General features: G+C 36.2%; 3 protein-coding genes across 5 annotated transcripts; 2 read left to right on the top strand and 1 right to left on the bottom strand.

The window, feature by feature from the left end:
* Nucleotides 1-349: 349 nt before the first annotated feature.
* On the bottom strand, nucleotides 350-1,886 carry LOC112704016 (uncharacterized). The gene is made up of 4 exons (XM_072198646.1): nucleotides 1,697-1,886; nucleotides 1,130-1,317; nucleotides 933-1,045; nucleotides 350-812 (listed from the first exon to the last, which is right to left on the bottom strand). The coding sequence occupies exons 1-4, from the start codon at nucleotides 1,884-1,886 to the stop codon at nucleotides 350-352; spliced, it is 954 nt and encodes a 317-aa protein (XP_072054747.1).
* Nucleotides 1,887-2,850: 964 nt separating this feature from the next.
* Nucleotides 2,851-8,834, top strand: LOC112702083 (auxin response factor 6). The gene is made up of 14 exons (XM_025752977.3): nucleotides 2,851-3,602; nucleotides 4,016-4,128; nucleotides 4,292-4,390; nucleotides 4,482-4,538; nucleotides 4,609-4,767; nucleotides 4,869-4,953; nucleotides 5,054-5,144; nucleotides 5,344-5,508; nucleotides 5,582-5,704; nucleotides 5,821-5,896; nucleotides 6,030-6,177; nucleotides 6,314-7,452; nucleotides 7,561-7,751; nucleotides 8,383-8,834. Exons 1-14 carry the CDS (start codon nucleotides 3,557-3,559, stop codon nucleotides 8,597-8,599), a joined length of 2,709 nt encoding a protein of 902 aa, XP_025608762.1. The 5' UTR covers nucleotides 2,851-3,556; the 3' UTR covers nucleotides 8,600-8,834.
* Nucleotides 8,835-10,416: 1,582 nt separating this feature from the next.
* On the top strand, nucleotides 10,417-13,720 carry LOC112702084 (uncharacterized). 3 transcript variants are annotated; one of them, XM_025752981.3, is made up of 3 exons: nucleotides 10,417-12,617; nucleotides 12,752-13,146; nucleotides 13,367-13,720. In XM_025752981.3, the coding sequence occupies exons 1-2, from the start codon at nucleotides 10,779-10,781 to the stop codon at nucleotides 12,791-12,793; spliced, it is 1,881 nt and encodes a 626-aa protein (XP_025608766.1). In that variant the 5' UTR covers nucleotides 10,417-10,778; the 3' UTR covers nucleotides 12,794-13,146; nucleotides 13,367-13,720. The 3 variants fall into 3 exon arrangements, with proteins under 3 accessions (XP_025608766.1, XP_025608764.1, XP_072056018.1); XM_072199917.1 differs by having other exon boundaries at nucleotides 10,494-10,735; nucleotides 10,820-13,146; XM_025752979.3 differs by having other exon boundaries at nucleotides 10,417-13,146.
* Nucleotides 13,721-16,340: the final 2,620 nt, after the last annotated feature.

The following is a 16,340-nucleotide window of genomic DNA, read 5'->3' as shown; positions in this document are numbered from 1 at the left end:
TTTAATTTAATTTTGAAAATAGGTTTAATTTAATTTTTATAATTCTATTTAAATTATTAAGTAGGTATATTGTAATGAATGAAGGTAAATGTTCTTGTTGTTGTGAGTTAGTCTTAGTTTGGGAAACTATTAATTAATTAGTATGAATGATGTTCCAAAAAGAATTTAGGCATAAAGTAATTGTTATAAATGTTTTTTATAATTCAGTGAAATATCTTTAGTTAACTAATGGTATATGCAGTAGTAGGTGGTTAGTGGGTATTATTACATATTATTCAAGATAAATGTGTTACTGTGGAGAGATTTGATTAGGTATTTATGTATTAGTTATCATTATTATCAATAGTTGTTACGGTGCCTTGAATTTCCGCAGAAAGTTTGACTCAATATGCCTGATGCAAAACATATGAAAAGCTCTAGGAGGTGACCAAGCTCCATTACTGCGCTCCACAGCTGCATTGATGGATTCGTGTCGGTCGGATATTAGACCAATACCATCCCGAGTGACAACATGTTGACGAAGGTTACTTAGGAAAAAGTGCCATGCATCAGAAGTCTCTCCCTCCACAACAGCAAACGCAATTGGGACAATATTGTTGTTCCCATCTTGTGAAACTACCACTAGCAGACAACCCTTATACTTTCCATACAAGTGAGTCCCATCCACCTGGACAACTGGTTTACAGTGTCTGAATGCCCTAATACAGGGGTAATAACTCCAGAATACTCGGTGCAGTACTCGAATATCACCCACCAATTCATCCCCTTGATAAGCAGGCATAGTCTCAAAATGGACAACAGCTGACGGCTCCCTATGACACATGGCCTCAAACCATATAGGCAACGCTTCATACGATGCTTCCCAACCTCCAAATATTTTTTCTACTGCCCTTTGCTTAGCCAGCCATGCTTTCCGATAACTAATGGTGTACTTAAACTTCGATTGCACTTCTGCTATAACCGACTTTACCTTTAAGGACGGGTCCGCCTCAACCAATGGCTTTATCGCTTCTGCAATTGTGAGAGAATCCAGCTTCGAATGGTCCTGTGAAATCATGGCTCGGGTACATGTGTGACTACCATTATACCTCCTTATAACCCAACAGTACTTCCTGCTGATCATGCTAACCCTGATAAGCCAATCACACCCTGATCCGTACTGCGTACACTTGGCATAAAATGTCAACGGCTCAGACTCATACACCCGGTAGTCTACACTTCGTCGTATGGTATACTCTTTTATCGCCTTAATAACAGCTTCCCTCGAACCGAACTCCATACCAACGGCAAACTCACCATCTGCGACAATAGGAATCTCTGCATTTGACAACCAGCATAGGAAAAATCAAATAAAGAGACATATATTACAAATCTGACAACACCTTATTATGTCACTCTAATTAAAACAAAAACACCAGCAAGTCATGTAAAAATTAGACCATAAAGGCCGGTTCGACCGTCGCACGACATGAACCGGAACCTAACCGGTCCGGTTCACTGGATTTTAACCGTTAACTGCGAATGATATTTACAAACTCATGTAAATTTTACCTACCTGCAGTCATATATCCCGGAAACTCCGGAACATGCATGGCTTCCAAATCCAAAACTCGCATGAATGATGGCTCCTCAAACGGCTCATCGTTTGCGAGTGCATTTGCCACCTCTGTTACATCTGGCGCCGTAGCTCCTTCACCTTGATCTTCACCTCCATCTCCATCTGGACCAACAAACTGGTAGTTACTTTCGAACTCTTCTTCGCTGTCAGTATTATAATCTTCTCGTAGAATATTTCGGTCGGCCTCAGATTGTTCAAACTCAATATACAACTCGATGAAGGAGATCTGAGCCCGGTTTTCAATATACATTGAAAACATCTCTTGCATGCTCGCTTCGTCCGTCACATATCTGCTTTGAAACTGGACGAATCCACCAAATACCTGTATGGGATATCTGTATAGAATACATGATATCTTTCTTGCTCTCTCAGAATCAATGGCTTCAGAAATCACCCCTTTCAGCTCTTCAAATGAGATGATAAAGGGAATAACAACATCTAAGGATTTTTCACATATAAATTTTACTCCTTCCGAAGTTTGTAGTAAAATCTGACCAAAATAATACACCTTTAATAATACTCGGTCACTCATCTCTCTCAAACATATAAAAAGAAAAGAACATAGATTTGGCAAGTAGAGTTCAATTTTGAATCACCAGATAATAATAAGGAAATAAGAAAGAAGAAACAGAAGAGTATGCGGCCGTTCAAGTTGGGGAAGAAGAAGACGCGAGTGACCTACTTCCTTACTGCGTGCTTTTATATGGACCATTTTAAGGAACTCGCACCCATCGACTAGGTTAACATGACACAGCTAAATATTTACAACTCAAATCGCACCATGCGATTTCCTATTCAATTTCCTGGAATAAACTTCATCCCCACTCAAAACGGAGGGTGCGAGTTCCTACCAACATCCACCCCCTACAACTCGCACCATGCGATTTGTTGCACCGTTGTAGCACACCCAACTTTAAACGGAGGGTGCGATTTCAGTTGCAGAAAATCTCATTTCTCCTTATCATACAAATCGCAATGTGCGATTTCATGTAGCATAAATTTTCATTTCTCCTTCTCATACAAATCTCACGGTGAGATTTCTCCACCCTCACAGTGTCAGAAAGCTATCCCACATATGCGTGTATTCCCCCATACTTCCATATATGTGAAAAGCTCCCCTGTAGGTTCCATATCGATAAAAATTAGCCTAACCAAAATGGAGTAAAAAATGAAGTCAATTATTACCACTCTCACTGTTCATTATAAAAAAATAAATAAAAGTCTTCTTCGGTCAAAATAGAAATAGAAAAGAAAAAGCTGAGACATAGCCATGTACTCCTCTCTCGGTTTCACTTCTTATTCTCTCTCTCTCTCTCTGCTCTCTCTTACATCACATTCACTCTCTCTTTCTCTGGTTCTCATAAATCCACCAGCATGAATGTCACTCTCACTTCACACACCTTCTTCACCCTGAGCTCTGAAGTCTGAACTTCATTATCCCCCTGTTAAACTCCACTGTTCATGCCACTTTTCTTGCATAAAGCTCAAATTTTGAGATCTGGGGCACCTAGGGTTTTGTGCTGAGAGCTTGTTCAATTAGGGCTTTTTTGTGTTGTGGGGTTGAAGGGTTCTCATTTTCCAGGATGATGCTTGATTTGAATGTGGTAAAGGCTGTTGCTTGGTGCTGAGGATCCCTTGTCTTATGAAAACCATAAGGGTTGGGTATTGCATTGGAAATGGCTTTGGATGATGATTTCGTGTAGCTGAGCTAAGCTTTGTTTCTTGCTCCAATTTTGGAACTTTTTGGGAGGGTGGTGGGTGGGGGGGCGGGGTGGAGTGTGTTACTGTTATGTACTTTTGTGCTATGAGATATCAGAATATGAATGGGTTGTGATTCAATGAAGCTAAACTAATTGTTGAATGCTATTGGACTTGGGGTTGAAAAGGGTGGAGGGTTTTTGTTTTTAGTAGCTTGGAACTTTATCCGTAGCTGAAAGCATGAAGCTTTCTTCCTCTGGGTTTAATCAACCAGCTGAAGAAGAAGGTAAGCTCTTTAATATTTGATGCCCCACTTTTGTTTAGTTTAATAAATTTTCAATCTTTTCTTACCTCATTTTGTTGGTGTAGTTTTTATTTATGTGCCAACTTAGCATTTAATTCACACTAATTTTTGTTACGAGTTGAAGCTTGGTCTGCAAGTATGTGCATTTTTCATCTCTAGTTTAAGGTTCATGTTGCTATTTATACGTAGTTATTGTGCATTATGTTTTTTAATTTTGAGTTTAGGTTATGATGTTTCAAAGTTCCTATCTGTTGGGCAAAATTATGCAGTGTATGCATTCATGGTAGGTAGTTCATGGACTATGGTGTCCTTTTGAGTTATGTCCCATCATTTGATGACCAACGTCGTTAACAGTTTAAAGTCGTGTGCATTCATTTTAACCTGTGATTGTGTAGGGGAGAAGAAAACTTTGAATTCTGAACTATGGCATGCATGTGCTGGTCCTCTGGTTTCTCTACCACCGGTTGGAAGTCGTGTAGTATACTTTCCTCAAGGTCACAGCGAACAGGTCAGTAATGCTATTTCGGTCGTTAAGTCTTCGTTTGGTTGCTTCTCATTGATATTTGTGAAGTAATTATGTGATAGTTATGCCCATGTAGCCACAGGATAGCTTGTTAAAGCTTCATTTCTATCTGTTGTTCTTTATTTGACAAATTTATATGTTGTTACAGGTAGCTGCTTCGACCAACAGGGAAGCAGATGTACATATTCCGAATTACCCTAACCTGCCGCCCCAGCTTATCTGTCAGCTCCACAACGTGACGATGCATGTAGGATTAATTGTTTAAAACTTCAAAGTAAATCTGATTAAGAACAATTTTGTGTGCTTACACTAAGCCTTTTAAAGCATGCTGATTTCAGGCTGATGCTGAAACAGATGAAGTATATGCTCAGATGACTCTGCAACCTCTAAGTCCAGTATGTAATTTTCTCTTGTTTGGTACTTTCTTCAATTCATGATCATATATTGACAAGTTGTGTTTTGTAGCAAGAACAAAAGGATGTGTATCTACTTCCGGCCGAATTGGGTACTCCCAGCAAACAACCAACCAACTACTTCTGTAAGACATTAACTGCTAGTGATACCAGCACTCACGGAGGATTTTCTGTTCCTCGAAGAGCAGCTGAAAAAGTCTTTCCTCCTCTTGTAGGTCATATTGCCTTAGTGATTCTGTCTGTGTTATTTGAGATACAGTTATTAGTTTGTCAGAACTGTTGATCTGGTTGATGCTTTTCTTTGTTTCTTAGGACTACACACAGCAGCCTCCTGCTCAAGAACTGATTGCTAGAGATCTTCATGATAATGAATGGAAATTCAGACATATATTTCGAGGTTAGTAGCTCATGAAGTCCTTGCATTAGTTTCTTTATGACCTATAACGTAAATATTTATTTTTGCTGCCTTCTTAGTAGTTTTCAATTTTCTCTTGCAGGTCAGCCGAAAAGGCATCTTCTTACTACTGGGTGGAGTGTCTTTGTCAGTGCTAAGAGGCTTGTTGCTGGTGATTCTGTCCTTTTCATATGGTACTTATAACCGTGATATTCCAACTTGCCATTAAGCTAGTTGTGTCACCTTAGCTGAGATTAGTCTTCTTTTTCTCTTATTTCATTATCTAATATGTTAATCTGCATCCATCAATTATACGTTTCAAAAATCTAAAGGAAATTCTATTCAAAGCAGATATAATCATAACCTCTCTTTTACCTTAATACCTTATTACAGGAATGAAAAAAATCAATTACTTTTGGGTATACGGAGAGCAAATCGTCCGCAGACTGTCATGCCATCATCAGTTCTGTCAAGTGATAGCATGCACATTGGTCTCCTCGCTGCTGCAGCTCATGCAGCTGCCACAAACAGCCGTTTTACTATATTTTATAATCCTAGGTTGGTTGCTATAATTCTACTGTTCAAAAGCATAATATTTCAAACCTTACTAAGTTTACTTGATTTGCTTTAGGGCAAGCCCATCTGAATTTGTCATTCCCTTGACCAAGTATGTTAAAGCAGTGTATCATACACGAGTATCTGTTGGTATGCGGTTTAGGATGCTCTTCGAGACAGAAGAGTCAAGTGTCCGTCGGTAAGTATTATTTATCATAATTATCCCTTCTTTTTTAGTAGGATCCAAATGATGTATTGTTTATATGAGGTTCTTACATGCATTGATATATCTATTCACTGAATACCATCGAACAGATATATGGGTACTATAACAGGCATTAGTGATTTAGATTCAGTCCGCTGGCCAAATTCACACTGGCGTTCTGTGAAGGTTTGTTACAACTGTTTAATTCTTCTAGCAATATGATTTTGCCATGATAGATTTTATCACAATTAGAGGTATCTTATACCTTCCTAAATGATAATGTTGAATTTTGTTCTTTAACTTTTGCCTGCTGGTTTAGGTTGGTTGGGATGAGTCTACTGCAGGAGATAGGCAACCAAGAGTCTCCTTGTGGGAGATTGAGCCTTTGACAACATTCCCAATGTATCCATCTCCATTCCCCTTGAGGTTGAGGCGTCCTTGGCCATCTGGACTACCTTCTTTATACGGTACATGGTGGATTGTTAATTTATTATGGCATCACCTGGGATGTTTACAATACTGTGCTATGGTTTATTTTATGCTGCGAGGTACATGACATGGTATCTGTTAAGACCATTTTGCCATTTGATTTGTGTGCTTCAGGTCTCAAGGATGGTGGTGACATGGGCATTAATTCTCCTTTCATGTGGCTCCAAAGTGGGCTTGGGGATCAAGGAATGCAATCATTGAACTTCCAGGGGCTCGGTGTTACACCGTGGTTGCAACCGAGATTTGATGCTTCCATGCCAGGACTCCAACCGGAGTTATACCAAGCAATGACTTCTGCTGCATTCCAGGAAATGAGGACGATGGATCCTTCAAAACCTTCATCCCAATCTCTGTTGCAGTTTCAGCAGCCTTCAAATGTTCCTTCTGCTTTTGCATCTGAGTTACAGAGACAAGTGTTACCACAGTCTCAGCCCCAAAACACTCTTCTACAAAATTTTCAAGAACATCAAACTCCTGCACCGTCACAGATTTCACCACAGCAGTTGCTTCGTTACCACCCATATAGCGATCAGCGGCAACAGCAGCAGCAACTAAAAACTGTGCCTGTTCAGCAGCAGTTACAGAATTTAGTCTCTCCTTTGTCTAATTTTGCAGCAGCTACACAACCTCAATCTCCATCCTTGCAAGCCCTTGCTTCACATTGCCAGCAGCAGAGCTTTCCCGAGCCAATCAGGAATCATGTTTCAAGCTCTGATGTTTCCCCTATGCAAAGTCTACTAGGCTCATTCTCTCAGGATGGAGCATCACAGTTACTTAACCGGAACGGACCGAACTCTGTCTTGTCTTCTGGAGCCTTACTACCGAAGCAAATAACCGTTGAATCTCAGGTACCATCAGCTGGTGCTCAGTGTGTATTGCCTCAGGTGGAAAATTTGGGAACATCACAATCAAATGTGTCCGAACTTACCGCTTTGCCTCCGTTTCCTGGAAGAGAACATTCTGCATATCAAGGTGCAGCTGATCCTCATAGCAATCTTTTGTTTGGGATAAACATAGATCCTTCTTCTCTTATGCTGCAAAATGGCATGCAAAACCTTAGAAATCTAGGCAATGTGAATGATTCATTGTCAATGACTTTTTCTGCTCCAAATTGTGGTGGTGCTAATGCTCCTGGCTCCGATTTCCCCCTAAGTTCAAACGTAACAACTTCAAGTTGTGTCGATGAATCGGGATTCTTGCAGTCTTCCGAAAATGTAGACCAATCCAATACTCCAACTGGAACCTTTGTCAAGGTGATGATGACTAGCTTCTTTTTTTTTTTTGTTTATTGTTGTTATGCCTTTATTTTTATATTTTATGTGTAGAAATTCGCATTGTTTTTGAATGTGAAATCTTGACAGGTTCACAAGTCAAGGTCCTTAGGCAGGTCACTGGACATTTCGAAGTTCAGCAGCTATGACGAGCTGCGCAGTGAACTTGCTCGGTTATTTGGCCTCGAAGGCCAACTAGAGGATCCTCAGAGATCAGGCTGGCAGCTTGTATTTGTTGACCGGGAGAATGACATTCTCCTTCTTGGTGATGATCCCTGGCAGTAAGTCACCTCATTCGAATGTCTCTCTATGTTTTGTTGGTAAACGATTTACGCCCCCGTTCCATATTAACTCTCTTTTCATTTTTATTTTTGTTGCAAATTAAGTGTCTTTCTAATTTCAAGAAGTCATTAATTAAATTTTATCTATTATGCCCTCTACTGTTGAATAGAAAGAGAAAGTTAAAACACTTAAAGAATTAATTGAGCGAAAATAGTATTAAGGATACTCGAGTCTTTTTCTTTTGATTGCTTATATTTTCTACAAAACTTAATGTATGTCTTAATACTTGTGCACAACTCAAAAGAGACAGTTAATTTGAAATGGAGGGAGTATTACAGTTTTTGTCGTTGGTTTGACTGCTGAAAATTTGAATTTATGGATATTTTTCAACTATTGATTCTCTATTTTTTTGGTTTATTGTAATTTTTCTATGATGTTTGATTTTCTTTTCTCAAAATCAATTGTTGCCTCTGGAATTGTTTGTGGGAGAGGTAAAACTTATGTAAATTACTTCAAAAGCAATTCCAGCTAAATCAATTCTGCAAAATAAAACCGCCACACGAGATTTTGCCGATTTCTTATTTCATATTCGAAAGACTTAGACTTCATTTTTCGTCGTCGTTGTTGCAGGGAGTTTGTGAACAGTGTATGGTCCATTAAGATACTATCTCCACTTGAAGTTCAACAAATGGGGAAAGGTGTTGTTCCTTCTACTTCTGCCCCTTCAGCTCAAAAGCTTTCTTCTACTGCTACTACCAATTCTTGTGACAATAATTATGGTGTTGGTAAACAAGAGTTGAGAAGTTCCAGCAATGGTATGGCATCAATGGGGTCCCTTCACTATTAGCACATTCTCTACTTCTAATAGAATATATTACATTAGTTTAAGAATATTATTATGGTGGCAGAATATATATATATTTTTTATGTTACCTGTTTTTTTTCTTGTATGGACATGCACAACATTCTTATACAAATGAAACATGAATGGTTGAGATGTATTATTGCTTCTGAAGTGCCTAATACAGATCAACAGCAAATGACTGTAAATTATAGTAGGTGAATGAAACATGTTCCTGTAATGGTTAGTTCCTTATAGCAGTTACTACTATTATTATCATCATCATAATTTTTTTTTCAAGGCTCTTATAATTGAAACTTTGGGATCATTTGTATATGTGTTGCTAATTCTTATTTCATCATAATTAACAAAGATGGTTCTGAGAGACACTCAATTATATCTGGACCACCTTAACTGGTTATTTTATTGCATAATAAATAATGATTCTTGTTTAGGATCTTACATGATTAAGAAGAAAATCTTGATAAGTTATACAGGAGTGCATCAAGAAAAGAACCTCTAGATCGAATTCATTTGGAAGGGTAAAATTAATTTGAATGAATTTTCATATATTCTCAATTTGTTGTTCAATCACATCTGTGACTATTCATGTAGGTTATGTAAAAAATAATTATTTTTGGATACGAGATTACATGATACATAAGTAAAATTGGTTTACATAATATATCAAGATTAAATTCTTAATTTGATTTGAAAAATTTTACACGTTTATTTATTAATTATATTATAGGTATATAAAAAGCAATAATAAAATTAATTATTTGTATAAAATATATTTTAGAATATAAAATATAAATAAAAAATATATGAAATATGCATGGGAATATATATAAAAATAATAGTTAATTCTTAATTTAGTGTGTAAATATCGTGTTATAAGATAATAATTGGTTTATCATTTGAGTTATTTTCATATTGGTTTCTCAAATTATTCTCACATCTTAATTTCATCTCTAAAATTTCAATTTACTTAATTTGGTCTTTTAACTTAGCATTTTTGGTCTATATTGGTCTCTGATATTATTTTCATTGCAAAACCGTTAGGTAGCGTTTGATTAGGAGGACTAAAACTGAGATTAGGAGACTGTGACTTAGTATTATATTTGGTAGCTAAAGAATGAAACTAAAATTTCAGTCTCCATTTCCAAAGTTTCAATTTCTTTAGTATCTTTAAAAAGTGAGGATATAAGGGACTGAAACTTTAATAATATTTATTCTTAAAAATATCTTAATTTAATTTTTCAAATTTTAAATTTATCCTCTAATCTCCACATTTATTTTAAATTAAATATAATATTAAATCATAACTCAATCCAATACATTTTATACCAAATATAATATCAATCTCTATCTCACAATTTCAATCTTTCATTCTCGATCTCTCTTCTAAACGCGGCCTTAGCGCCATGCTAAGATAGACCATAGCTATCATACTAAACTTTTTATCCATTATCTGAGATGATAGGAAAGACTTTTTTACCTTAATCATTCTATTTTATTACGCTGTTAACTATGATGAAAACATAATAAAAAAATAAAATAGTTTTGTTAAATAGATCATAATTTTTGTAAATAATGGGTTCTAGAATTGATCTAATAAAGTAAAAAAAATACTTTATCTCTAAATTACTTCTTAAACTTTAACATTACGATAACGATCTGCACACCTAATAAATTGAACATCTAGCCATTATTAATTGTATATGAATAAATTGAATAAAAAAAACAATCATTTAATTAAAAATAATAAACATAATCATCTGGATATCTATTAAATTGAATATCCTACATCTCCAATGTTTACTTTATTTAGTATTTTGATTGTCTATGTATACTTTTTCCAAGGTAAAATGAGTCACCAATCCCAAATTGAGTAATAGATTCGGAGATGAGATAGAGACGCAAGGACAATTTCAGCTACGAATTTGAGTGTTTGCCAATTAGGTCTTAGTTAAGGTTTTAAATTTGAGTCTTGTAATTAGAGGGGAAAAAAGGAACTCAATGCACTCACAGTCGCAGTTTCACGAAAACAAGTATGCGGTGTCTGTAGAAGGCACAGCCATAGCTCCGACGACAAGCTTCTAGAACCGTCGACGAAATACTCTCTATTCTTTTCACTGGGTCAGTTTCTTTCTTCCATTTTTTTCTTCAATCTGTATTCTTCATGTTGAAATCATTTAAATCTTCAACAATCCATGTGCATAGAACAATATTGTTTTCCGTCAAAATCGCATCTTTCCCACTCTGCACCACCACCACCACTACTACACTTGGAGCAAAAAAGGATCAATTTTGGGATAGTGCAGAAGAAGAGAGTAGTGACAATGAATGGGAGAGGTTACTCAAACCGTTTGGCCTCAAACAGCTTCGTAGTTCACTTTCCCCAATTAGCCCTTCCCAGCTTTGCAAATTGCTTTTGCTTCCACTTGACATTCCAACTACAATGGAGTTGTTTGAAAAAGCTGGTTCACAAAATGGTTATTCCCACTCCTTTGATGTGTACTGCATTTTGATTGATAAACTTGGTTCTAATGGGGACTTCAAAACTATAGATTTGTTGTTGAAGCAAATGAAGGAAGAGGGTATTGTGTTTAAGGAATCAATCTTTATCATGATCATGAGGTATTATGGGAAAGCTGGGTTGCCGGGCCAGGCGACTCGACTTTTGTTGGATATGTGGGGTGTTTATGATTGTGAACCTAGTTTTAAGTCCTACAATGTTGTGCTGGAGATTCTGGTTGCCGGGAATTGTCCTAAGGTAGCGCCGAATGTGTTTTATGACATGCTGAATAGGGGTGTTTCACCAACTGTTTCTACATTTGGGGTGGTGATGAAGGCATTGTGTATGATTAATGAGGTTGATTCAGCTTGCTCACTTCTAAAGGACATGATGAAGCATGGTTGTGTTCCGAATTCGATCATCTACCAGACTCTAATTCATACTCTTTCGCAGAATAATAGAGTGAACGACGCGATGAAGCTCTTGGAGGAAATGTTTCTGATGGGTTGCGAACCTGATGTGCAGACTTTCAATGATGTTATTTATGGACTCTGCCGGGCCAGCAGGATTCATGAGGCAGCAAAGTTGCTTGATCGAATGCTGCTTCGCGGTTTCAGTGCAGATGAACTGACTTATGGCTTTTTGATTAATGGATTGTGCAGGACGGGACACGTTGATGAAGCAAGGGCCTTGCTGAATAAAATTCCTAACCTGAATGCTGTTCATTATAATACATTAATAAATGGCTATGTTGCTAGGGGACGGTTTGACGAAGCAAAGGATCTTTTGTACAATAACATGGTAATTTCAGGCTACAAACCCGATGGCTTCACATTTAATATAATGATTGATGGGCTTTGCAAGAAGGGGCGCCTGGTCTCGGCTCTTGAATTCTTACATGAGATGGTAACAAAAGGTTTTGAGCCCTGCGTGGTCACATACACTATATTGATAAATGGCTTCTGCAAGCAAGGTCGATTAGATGAAGCTGCGGAAGTCGTGAATGCCATGTGGGCTAAAGGTCTCAGTTTAAACACAGTGGGATACAATTGCTTGATAAGTGCTCTGTGTAAAGATGGGAGGACTGAAGAAGCTCTACAATTGTTTGGTGAGATGTCAAGCAAAGGATGTAAACCTGACATTTATACATTTAATTCTTTAATATTTGGAATGTGCAACGATGACAAGATGGAAGAGGCTCTGCGCTTGTATCGTGACATGTTCATGGAGGGTGTTATTGCCAACACTGTGACATACAACACATTGATTCATGCATTTATTAGGAGAGGCTCAATTCAACAAGCATTTAAGCTCGTTGATGAGATGATATTTCGAGGGTGCCCTCTCGACAATATTACATATACGACACTTATTAAAGCTCTATGTATGGCCGGGGCAGTAGAAAAAGGATTGGCATTGTTTGAAGAAATGCTTGGGAAAGGGATATTTCCTGATACCAACTGTTGCAATATTCTGATCAATGCCTTTTGTAGAATCGGAAAGGTAAACGATGCTCTTCAATTTCTTCGGGAAATGATTCATCGTGGTTTGATTCCTGATATAGTCACTTATAACTGTCTGATCAATGGTCTTTGTAAGATGGGTCATCTTCAGGAAGCTTTGAATCTTTTTAACAGGTTACAAGCCGAAGGAATGCGTCCCGATGCTATCACGTATAACACACTTGTCAGTAGATACTGCTACGAGGGATTGTTTAATGAAGCATGTTTGATGATGTATAAAGGTGTGGATAACGGGTTCGTGCCCAATGAAATCACTTGGTACATATTGCTAAATTATTTTGCAAGAATTTTAAGGGGAGTAGGACCTTCTTCTAGGGTTGATATGGGCTATGCAAGTTGGGGATAAACCCTCTCATTTGCTGGTTGATCTCATTTGATTTGTCAGTTGGCATGATGAATATCAGATTATACTGGTTGTCCATTTGAATCAATTGATTTTTCTCATGTGAAACTAGAATCTCAACAATATTTTTCTGTTCAGCACCAGTTCTCAATATCCAATTGTACAGGTACAGTTTTTCTTCTTATGCTTCTACTGATTTGGAAAATAAATACATTCCAATGCAATGAATGCCCCATTGGTGGAAATTCTTAAGAAAAATCACCTTCCCATCGTTTGTCACTATTTTCACAGGCATTATGATACTTCTAAAATTTCTAATACCCTTTGCTGTTTAGCCTGTGTGCTTCACTTTTGAAGTATTTGTTCTTTTTAATGCTTTTCTTCAGATCTTATGTATAAAGCGAGAGGGACATGGATGCTGAAGAGGGGTGAGGATGTGCTTGTGCTTGTGCAATTAAGATGATAATATGTGCATTATCATCATCTGCTGGCTCTCATTATGTTACAATAACTCATGCAAATAGAAAAAGAATGTAATATACCTAGATTTGTAAATATTGCTAGTCAGTTTATACTATTTTAACATTATTTATTTACTTATTTATTTTGTGTTTTGGCATCTATCTGAGATTGCGGAATATTGCTCTCATTGTGTATGTTACTGTTACTGGAACAACTGAGCTGACATCAAAATTTGCATACCACATTTGTAAAAGAAAAAAGATTATTTTTGTGTTCAATTTGCATACCATTTGTTGTTCTTTTTCCTCTTTCTTCACTCTTTTTTTGTGGCGTTTAACACCAAAAGTGGACTCATAATACGATTGTTCTTGTTTATTTTTATTCTCTAGTAACAAATTTATGGAGATGAGATCCAATAGCCAAATCAATAATGTTCCCGCATAAGTTATATTAGCAACCAAGTTATTTACATACACGTATACGTTTTTTTTTTGTGTCTTTGTTGCTTTTTTTTTCTTCTTGTACATTGCTGTTGCTGTTATTACTGTCTTTTTTTATTCTAATATTCTCCTTCTTTTTCTTTATCTTTCCTTTGTTATTGTTGTTACCATTAGATTACCATCTCCTTTTCTTTTTTTATTTTCATTTGAATTTATTTTTCTTTTTTTTTTTTTCTATATCATCATCAGCATTGTTATAGTCTTTTTTATACGTAAATTATAATGTTTTTTTTTTTGGAAATTTATAGTATACAGATATGAGGATACAGATATTCCTCCCGGAACTATTTGGTGCTGACAGGTGTCCACAGAGAGCCACTTGTGATTGATTGCTGAACGGTATAACGTGAAGCCATCATGTAGCCGAGTAGCTGATGCGCGGGAAGGGGAAGGGAATTGGCTCCGTTTGGACAGAGGTAGCTGCGGCAGGATGTGGAGGATTGGGCCGTGGTTGGATGGGCTCCATGTGTAGCCTTGGATATGGGGTGGGCCGTGGTGGCATCATGTTTGAAAGGGTGGCATGCGTTACAAGCATACTCGAACATAAATCAATTATGTGTTGTTTGACGGTCGACCAAAAAAAAATATGTTCTATGACCCAAATAAACTCGAACAAAATTAAGGAAGTGAAAGAAGAAATGCGCCCGGACTACAGTTTGCCCAACGTGAATTCAAACACACACTAAATCTTCAATCTTCAATATTATATTTTTTGTAATTAATTAATCATTTGAATGGAAGTGATTTTGTAGAATTGATTTTGAATAGAAGTGAATTTGTGCCAATATGATTTATGTTTGGCAATTTTTATTAAAATGAATTTTGATAAAATAAATATTAGTTGGATAATATTAGTTAAAATCACTTCTAAATAAATAATTAATTAATTACAAAAAATATAATATTAAATTATAATATTATTTTTTTAACTATATTTAATTTTTTTTATATTTTTTAGTATTTTTTATATAGTATTTTTTTATAGCACTCTATTTTAGTATATTATAATTATAATTATTTATTATTATAATAAAAATTAATATTTATTTATGAAATTTAAAAAAATATAAAAATTGACAATTTTGTTAAGTATTTTTTTATAGTAAAAATTAATATTTATTTATTAAATAAAAAATAATATATAAAATAACATATTTTAGTACTCGTCACTCTTAATAATCTTATTTTTATTATTATTTTAGGTTATAATTTTTTACAAGTTATATTATTATTATTATTATTATTATTATTTATAATTAATGTTTTATTTAATTTATTATTTTTAATAGGAACACATATTATAAAAAATTAAAATAGCAAACAGTACAAAAAAAATTAGAATAATTATTTTAATATTTTCAGTATTTATTTAGAGAAAATGATGGAAAAACCAATAATAACTAGCAATTAACCTAAACGTACGGTAAGTAAATGCAGAAGCTATAATTTCTTGTTTCTAGTAAACAAGCTTTTGGGATGTAAAATCATGTTGGCATATAAAAAAGAAAGTGGGTAGAGCTTTGGTTAGGAAACTAGTGCATTGTTACCCTTTTCCCACACTAACTCATAATTTTTTTCTCTTTCGAAGTTGACCCAAAAATATTTTTTTCCCAAAGCCCACAGCCACAAAGAACCACCCATCAATGTAGTCCTGATTCCATATCCCTCGTTATTGAATAGTATCGACTAGGTTCACCCCTTGTAAACCCAACGTCACACGTGTCCTCTCTCGAGCATACTTTCAGTGCTTGGAAGGTTTTCATCCTCTCCTACCTTTTCTCGTTCCTTCTGATTTTTCATTGGGCTTCCTTTTACCATTTGGGCGAAAGTGCGTTCCGTCCCATGCGGCTTATCGGCAGCATCCTCTTCTTCATACATCCAGTCTTCAACTCTTGGGACAAGGATTTGGGTTCCCGAGAATCCCTCTCCATCCTTTCTCACTTTCTTCTTACTCCTCTTGAGCTGGTCCTGTTCTTCTGGTGATGGAAGATGGTCTTGTGGACCCCTGCCTAGGTCTCCAGCACCGAGCATTTGGAGGAGAAGCTTCTTCTATTCAAAAATGTACGGAAAGAAAAAATCAACGGCTCTTTTTCTTTAGTGTTGTACTCGTTATAAGTTAATTTTGTATAACTTAAAAAGTAATGAATAAAGATAACGAATATTAAATACCTGAGTATGGCACTACTAGATTAACATTTTTGGATTCCTCCATTTTTCAGGACCATGCTAGATAGTGGAAACAATACATCTCTTCCCACTCACTAACACATAATATTTTGGGAGGTTGGGGCTGCCCAAAAATCTGCTTTCTCTAAGGCCCACACCCGATAAAAACCCACACGCCCAACCATCTCTAAATCAACAGTTCAAGCTATCTTTATGAAAATGGCTAGGCTCA

Source organism: Arachis hypogaea, chromosome 7, assembly GCF_003086295.3.
Source record: "Arachis hypogaea cultivar Tifrunner chromosome 7, arahy.Tifrunner.gnm2.J5K5, whole genome shotgun sequence".
NCBI lineage: Eukaryota > Viridiplantae > Streptophyta > Magnoliopsida > Fabales > Fabaceae > Arachis > Arachis hypogaea.
Note: the sequence above shows the minus strand (reverse complement) of the source record. Positions and strands in the feature narration are given on the sequence as shown.

Excerpts from the sequence above, each read along its gene's own strand:
- LOC112702084 (XM_025752979.3), top strand. The coding sequence starts at position 10,779 with ATGTTGAAATCATTTAAATCTTCAACAATCCATGTGCATAGAACAATA.
- LOC112702083 (XM_025752977.3), top strand. The coding sequence starts at position 3,557 with ATGAAGCTTTCTTCCTCTGGGTTTAATCAACCAGCTGAAGAAGAAG. Across the intron at positions 4,954-5,053 it reads ATTCAGACATATATTTCGAG|GTCAGCCGAAAAGGCATCTT; the intron begins GTTAGTAGCTCA and ends TTTCTCTTGCAG. Across the intron at positions 5,897-6,029 it reads CACACTGGCGTTCTGTGAAG|GTTGGTTGGGATGAGTCTAC; the intron begins GTTTGTTACAAC and ends CTGCTGGTTTAG.
- LOC112704016 (XM_072198646.1), bottom strand. The coding sequence starts at position 1,886 with ATGCAAGAGATGTTTTCAATGTATATTGAAAACCGGGCTCAGATCTCC. Across the intron at positions 1,318-1,696 it reads AGATGGAGGTGAAGATCAAG|AGATTCCTATTGTCGCAGAT; the intron begins GTGAAGGAGCTA and ends TGTCAAATGCAG. Across the intron at positions 1,046-1,129 it reads GGTGTGATTGGCTTATCAGG|GACCATTCGAAGCTGGATTC; the intron begins GTTAGCATGATC and ends ATGATTTCACAG.